Source organism: Astatotilapia calliptera, chromosome 16, assembly GCF_900246225.1.
Source record: "Astatotilapia calliptera chromosome 16, fAstCal1.2, whole genome shotgun sequence".
NCBI lineage: Eukaryota > Metazoa > Chordata > Actinopteri > Cichliformes > Cichlidae > Astatotilapia > Astatotilapia calliptera.
The window spans coordinates 21,480,938-21,488,849 of record NC_039317.1 but is presented as its reverse complement, the minus strand read 5'-3'; the positions used below and the strand labels follow the sequence as shown (position 1 = coordinate 21,488,849).

General features: G+C 38.9%; 1 protein-coding gene across 3 annotated transcripts; it reads right to left on the bottom strand.

The window, feature by feature from the left end:
* Window positions 1-651: 651 nt before the first annotated feature.
* tra2b (transformer 2 beta homolog) lies at window positions 652-7,689 on the bottom strand. 3 transcript variants are annotated; one of them, XM_026145342.1, is made up of 8 exons: window positions 7,524-7,689; window positions 4,109-4,802; window positions 2,449-2,608; window positions 2,149-2,337; window positions 1,943-2,058; window positions 1,222-1,356; window positions 1,032-1,102; window positions 652-941 (listed from the first exon to the last, which is right to left on the bottom strand). In XM_026145342.1, exons 2-8 carry the CDS (start codon window positions 4,396-4,398, stop codon window positions 931-933), a joined length of 972 nt encoding a protein of 323 aa, XP_026001127.1. In that variant the 5' UTR covers window positions 4,399-4,802; window positions 7,524-7,689; the 3' UTR covers window positions 652-930. The 3 variants fall into 3 exon arrangements, with proteins under 3 accessions (XP_026001127.1, XP_026001128.1, XP_026001130.1); XM_026145343.1 differs by having other exon boundaries at window positions 1,032-1,099; window positions 7,524-7,688; XM_026145345.1 differs by having other exon boundaries at window positions 4,109-4,248; window positions 7,524-7,687.
* Window positions 7,690-7,912: the final 223 nt, after the last annotated feature.

The window sequence follows — 7,912 nt, the reverse complement described above, 5'->3', positions numbered from 1 at the left end:
GCAACGATGAGCAGATCCTGATGTTTCTAACCAGAAAAGGGAGAAACTGAAATTCTGGATTCATTACTTTGATTTCAGAGAGCCAACTGACCCAGAGAAGCATCTAGCTGTGTTTGAGGTTTAAAAAAACCCCAACAAAATAGTATAATTTTACCATTTGTATATTCAGCACAGAGACGAGTTTTAAGCTATGCTTGTTGCCAAACGAGTTGTCTAACTGGTCAGATCTGTTTACTCTGGTCTGAAAAGTTAGGGGGAAAATAAATTAATTAAAAAGTTCCAGCTTGGTTAAAAAAAAAAAAAATCCATCCAGCTAAACGTGGTCGGCATGAACAGCTGCAGTAAGGAAAGGACGAGGCCCGAGTGATTGAGCTTTTAACAGGAAGATTAAAATACTTTTGTGTTTTACTATTTCATCAAAGCAGTTTTATTCCTGATGTCATCCTCACCCACTTGACACTATACGAAGCCCTCCAGAAAATTTAACTTAACTCAAATCAATAGAAATGCCTTGCACAAATTCTGTAGAAAGAATATGCATAAATATCATAAAGTCAAGGCTTTAATATATTCATGTCAGCATTACAACTATCTTGCAAATGCAATAGTCTATTGTAAAAGGCATAAAAATACTGCGAGGAAGGACACGAGTCAAGGTGGGAAAAACAGATCTGCTTTTTAATCTGCTCCACTATACAACAAAAATCTGACATGAGTATAACATTTACAACAGGCGTTCAAAACATGAATGCACCGCTTCATAAATTTACTATACTTTTGTATTTTAAGCAAAAAGATGTTTGATGATTACAGTAAGAAAGATGTACTCTGAAGTCAATCATATCTGTCTTTACAAAACGTAACAACCCCCCACAAAAAAAACAAACAAAAAAATTCTGCACGTTTGGGAAGATAAGGGGACAGAAGCCTTCAATATCGACCTGTGAAACAAAACAGGGTAATTAAATGACACAATACAACATGCTGGATTCTTCAATAAAAACTTCTGATACTTTATTGAAATGACTTACGGGGAGAATAAGACCGTGACCTCGATCGAGACCTGTAAGCGCCTCTGTAGTAAGGTGAAGGAGATCGCCTTCTAGAGGAACAAAGACCATTTATCATTTTTGTCAGTGTCAGGGGGATAAAATAAAGAACAGCAAACCCAAATACGACACGATGAGAATAAAGTAACCGCTGATATCCTTTAACAGTCACCTGTATGATCTGTAGTAGTCCCTGTCATCATAGCGGTCGTATCCACCTCGGTCATATCCACGGTCGTATCCACGGTCGTAACCACGGTCGTAGTCACGTGAATAGCGTCGGGGACCGCTTGGGCCGCCTCCTCCGCTACACAAAAGCAGTAATATAAGATTTTTCACGCTACACAAAGCGTACTTTTGCATTATTTTACTGTTACATTCTCACCTCCAATTAAAAAGATTTAAAAGAAGGTTTTTGGTGCAGCATTATATACCTCTTTTTCACAAATTTCACCTAGCAACTGCCAGAACCTACTTGCTTACACTGTTCTCTAGTTACCTGTGGTTATCAGGGGGTCACTGACTAGACTCTAGGGCTATGTGACTGAGACCGTAGCAACCACTCGCCAAGAGGTTGGAGAAAGCCTTTGAAGAGGTTAGTTGTGTCATTTTTACCATTAAAATCTCTGCGTTCATTTTAGGTTCAACTGGATACAACTTATGACACAGGGACTAATTTTGTAAGAGCCTGTTTCTATTTTCTTTTTTTCCCTTTACTGTTGACTGATTAAATGTTGAATAAAAACACTACTTTTCAGGTTTAATAACACTAAGAATTTTATTTCAGATGCTTTGATGTGTCCATAAGTTAGAGCTGTCTTATATTACAAGCATTTTCACTGTGTCTTTGTTTAAAAACATATTTAATTATTCCACACAAAGAGATTGCTTACTATGTGGGCCGGCCCATGTAAATTCCAGGTGTTGGGGTGTGAGGTCTTTTTGTGATGGAGAAGTCCACCCTGATTGTACGCCCGTCCAGCTCCATGCCATTGGCTCGCTCCTTCGCCTGAAAGTGAACATAAATTACACTTGCAGTCCTAGAGGATATTTTAAGTATAGGTGTGGCAGGCGGGTTTATTTATTATTGTTCTTGTACCTCTTTGGCATCATCTGTGTTCTCGAAATACACAAAAGCAAAGCCCCTGGAGCGCCTCGATTGCTGGTCATACACAATGGAAACATCCTCCAGGGGGCCGTATTTGGAGAAGACGTCCCTCAGATCCCTCTCTGTGGTGTACAAGCTCAGGCCAAAGACTCCCAGGCAGCAATTCGGATCTGGATTAGCCTGCAAATTTGAAAGGTTTCAAGATTTGGATGTGATCATTTTCTCATTAAAATCATTCATTAAACCAATACATCCTCTGTTTTTAGATATCACACATTGCTAAGCACATACACGGTTGCCAATGTGCCTCCGACGATTGGACATGGGTGAATGGCTGTGGCTTCTGCGCCGACGCTCTCCGCTGTAGGACCTACTGTGAGATCGGTGATGATAGGACCGTGATCGGGAGCGGGATCGGCTGTAGTGTCTCCGTGAGCGGTGGGAATGTGACCTATAGAGAGCGAGAGAAACAAACAACCCATATTCATACGTTCTCTGGCAATTTTCATGTAATTCCACAAATTTACATTTGTCTTTATGAAAATTATAGCATGGACTAAAAAAAAAAAGCAAAAAAAAAAAGCATGAAATATTTAAAATAACTGCCAAAACATCCCAGACTCTAGTGAAAAGTAACCCCACTTACCACTGTCACAATCTCTAACACTAAACCCTCTGTGACGTCAAATTTCCAACAAGGCTTTATTGACATTGTCGCAAACTTTTGAAAAACAACAATTTACTTTGGATTTCTGTGCAACTTAAAGTGTTTCTGTCAAAAATACACCTGGTGCTGTATTGCTGAATGACAGCGCTGCCCCTGCACCTTACAAACAGAGTAAAAAGTCTCTCTCCTGTGAATGGGGAAACAGAATGCACAAGTCAAATGTCTTATTGGAGGTATTTTAAGCTGCTCCCTTATTTTCCAAGGGGCTGCCACAGTGTGGATTGATCTGCATGTTTGCTTTAACACAGCCCTCCTATTTATCCAGGCTTGGGACCACCAATAGGAGTAATAATATTAAAGAGATGAACAGGTGAAATATTTTTTAATAGCCTAAAAGTAATAAAACAGTCAGAAAACAGGTAGAAGTGCACACAGTCTAATGGATGAAACACTGCACACAGAAATACTGTGTATGTATTTAAGATCTATTTAAAACCATTACTCACAGTCTTCTATAACCACATCATATTTAAATGTTGATGAAATGTGTGGCACTTTGCATCATGTAAAACACGCACAATGTCAGATTAATTTGCAGCGTGTGGCTAAACCTAGCGATGCTAGTTAAATGCCAGTTTCCTGTGACGTAGCCAACACACAAACCTTCTGTTTTCTAAGATCAAAGTACTGCAAAACCCGCCGGCTCGTGCCTCTTTCGCTTGGTAACAACTTCCTGTCACAGAGATTGAGAGTGAGAGATAGAGACAGGCTCTCACCTCAACTACGTAACATCTGAGACTGAACCGTTAAGCTGCGTTGTGCCTCAATGAAATATGAACATATAGTTTAACTGAATAGTGTTTGTTGTCAACCATCAAGAGCTGCAACACTTAATTCCCCACTGAAAATTTGCACTGAAAGTGTAAATTTTACTTGCATGGTCCGATCTACTGACATTGTCACTGCGTTTGTAGCACAGTGACCAGGACACTCATTCACACATGACGCAGAAATTGGCAGACAATGCAGATGTAAATGTCTTTTTTTTGTTTGTTTGTTTGGGTTTTTTTTCAACAACTTGGAAGTGAAACTCTTGAACTTTTGCAAGATTTGTCAATGGCCAGAGAAACGGAAGAAGTCAGCTCCACAGAGAAGTCCCCTATCTGGGTTTGAACCCAGGATTCTCTTGCCGTGAAGCCCTGAACAGGGTGGGTATAACATGAAAGTGGCCATATTGAGTCTGTTTATCGATAGTAGAGAATTTTATGCCAGTGTATTACTCACCAAGATTTTGACCTTGACCGAGATTTGGAGCGGGAGCAGTGGGAGCCTCCTTTTGAGTGGGCAGGGGATTGAGCTGGGGACTGGCTCCCCGACTTCCCAGAGCCCCGTGGGCTCACGCTCCTGGATGCAGAGCGAGACTCCTGAACGAACCACACACATTTTTTTATCAGCACCAATGAAGTGATCAACACATACATTTGCCAAAATATTACTGTGTATTTAAAAATTAAGACTATCCTGTGAAAAGTACAGGAATTTAGGGTTGTGAAATAGGAGTGCTGTGTAGTCATGGATAATATGACATCAATATGTTTACATTAATAAGTTGTTAAATAGTGGGGAAAAAAAGAAAATGGTCAGTTGTGAGATAAAATTGCAATGATTTAAACTAATGTGTGTGTATTGAATAAGAAGAACATGCACGCATTTGACAAACAGACCAGAAATTTACTTAGCGCAGTGACCTTATCCAGATTACTTCCTTAACTTCATTTCTGTAACTTCATTACTTGACATTATTCTTCTTTCTTCAATTGTCTTACTTCTTCTTACTTCCCCATCTCTCACACACTGCCCATACTTCTTCCCTCCTCATGTTTTAGCATGCATTCAACAATTCAGCTTCACACATCTGAGCTTCATATTATTGAAAATAAAGTGGACTTCTTCCGTATTTTCTTCGTCCAACCTTAACCTTTATGAAAAAGAAAAGGATGAAGAATATATGACTGCAATTAAAACTGCACGCTCATTCAACGTTTAATGTGGTATTATTATTATTATTAGTAGTAGTAGTAGTAGTAGTAGTACGAGCTAATGACATTAATGGGAATGTTAAAGACTAGGGCTGGGCGATATATCGAGTTTTTTAAAAATATCGATATATTTTCATACGAGATATAAGATGTGACAATATCGTTTATATCGATATAGTCTATGTTACGTTATAATTATACTTGTGGAGCCGCAGGTTTGCCTCTCTTTCGTCCACTTTTGTCTCTACGCAACGTTACTCGGCCTCGCCTCTCCTGCACTGAACACAACTCCGCCTCCCCCATAGCTTCACCTGCAGGCAATGACAAGATGAAAGCGGAAAATCTCCGTTAGCGAGTTACCGTGCGTGGGGCTGGATGGCGTCAACGTGTTAGCGAGCTAACCACGCTAACGACATGCAGCCCAGAGGGGCTGCACGGCCTAAAATCCTTTCCTTTTCTCAAAAATCGACAGTGCGCCTTATGTATGAATTCTGGTTGTGCTTACTGACCGCGAACCGATTTTATGTGGTACACAGCGCTCAGCAATCTGTCAAAAAATGTTTTAATATGACTTTGCTAAGCTAAGGAGCTGCACCGCTTGATGGATTGTCGGAGAATTACGGCTACAGAGGAGGAGCCTCGCGGAGTGATACGTACAGTGTGTGTATAAGGACCACAAATGGCACCTGTTCAGAGACGTGGAGCAGCTGTGAAATCTGTCTCTTTGTTATTATGCTCAGCGTCTTTTAGTTTACATTTTGACTGCACAATTGTGAGCTTTTTGTTATGCACAAAAACAACATTATTTTCTTTTATTTATGGACCATGATTATTTAATATATGCTGATAATTTATCTTTGAGTAATATCTACGCTGTATGTAAATAAAAGTGCCCGTGTGACTAAGAACTCTCTTTTTGTTCTTAACTTATGGCTTTAAAAAGAAAAATCGAGATATATATCTTATATCGCCATCCAGCTAAAAAATATCGAGATATGAATTTTGGGTCATATCGCCCAGCCCTATTAAAGACCACATTATACATACGGTCAGTGTTTTTATTAACATTCACGCTCAGTGGTTTTGCTTTCACTTTTGTGTTTTTCTGGCCACTTTTCCTAAGAACTTCCTCAAAAACAATTTGGAATAATTGAGAGGTAAAACCGGGGGTGATCATTTTTTAAAAATTACAACTAAAACTGAAGGGTAAGGATGTGAAGGTAACTTCTTGTGATTCCCTTTGCCTTCCTTTAACAATATATTTTCCCAAATGAACCCTTCTTACATAATTTCTGACAAATGGCCTTTAAGTCACCATAGTGTTCATCAAACCACTGACTGTGAATATTTTATAATCAAGATTAAAACTACCAACACTGTCTCCATTTTTTTAAGTGGATAACTCCAAAATAAAGTGTAAAATTTGCTCCAACGACCTCAAGATGTAGCAGTCACTCATTTGAGCAGCCCTTAAAACCTGTTCTGGAAATGCAAAGACAGAAAACTGTTGCTATCTGTTACGATTACATAATATATTGAAAACCTTAAAGATTAAATATTAGCAAAAGAAAAGGAATCCAATAAGAGGCAAAAAAACTAAAAAAACAAAACTTGTTAGTTAAGCAACAAGCACCCAGCACCTTGCAGGAACTAATACAAACCAGTTCAAAATATGGGTTTACATGCAGAAAATAAATTCTTCATTTCTTTTTTCTTAATCTGCCATTTACCCTCCCACATGGGAACACAGGGCATATCACACGCCCATTAAACAGACAGAAGCATTCAGGAGCTGTGCAAGGTGAGGGGATATTAAACAGTTCACTACAGGAAGGATATTACTGCACACAGGTCAGTCAGCCCAGCAAGTATTAATCAAACTTATCCATAATGCTGGTGCTTGTGGCGTATCAGCTTTAACAGTTTTAAGATGGTGTGGGAGAGCTGCATGAGTTAATAAAAATGATTATTTTTTTTTTTATAAGGTCAAATCTTGAGGTCGTTAGTTTTGTTTTAAATTGTTGTTGTGCCTAAGAACTAAGGAAACCCACAATGACATTCAAAGATTAATAACCAGCAGACGTAACATGATATAATTCAATCCGGGGAACAGGGGGGGAAACAAAACAAAAACAAACAAACGAACAAAAAACAACATCAACAAAACAGCGAAAATATAACAGTTCGTTAGGCAAATGTCTTCCACTGAATCCGCGACGACATGAAATATTTATTTTGGTTTCTACGCACAATAATCAGACAAATCAGACGAAGAAAATTACTGAGTTTTAACAATTTAAAAACGTTATAAAAATGTTTGCCGACATTGCAGTGTTTTCAGTGCAAACCCCGGCTCGTAAACAAAAAAGCACCAGGCCTAGCTTTCATCTATAAGCTAGTCTTAGCCAGGTAGCTAAAGATGAACTAAAAACTCGCATCCGTTGCGCATAAAGTCGCCTTTTATTGTTTAAATTTGTGCAATTTATTTTCTTTCTAAAACCCAGCTTTCGACCAAAGAGTTGTGCCAACAAGGTAAGCTGGGTACTACTAGCCAACAAAATATGAATAAGGTTGTTACCGTTACAATTTCAGTTACCCTGTCAAACCCAATGATTTGAAATGTTTAATGCATTACAAACGGTAATAAAATGTATACGTACCCGGCCTTTGTCGTTATCGCTCATTTTTGAAATTTAATCTATTGTTGACAGATACTCTACAATCTACACTACACAGTCTCCGTGTGTGAGACTCTAGCTCCACCCCCAGGTCTGCATCTAGAAAGATCCAGCAGTCTCGGGGCTGGCTATCGCGTTTTTACGTGCCAAACACGAGATTTGGTTACGTGTAGAATTTCCCCCAAGAGGCCACGTGAGAAACTCGGAGTGTTGTGAAACAAGCTGAACTTAATTCTGCACGATGTTAATTTTTTTTAGTTTCTTTTAAAACTGGTACGGTAGGAGTAGATGTAACAGTTAGGCAATGAAAATGTAAAATAGGCACAGCAAATATGCCAACATTTTTATCACAATTTAATCCAAAAACAACA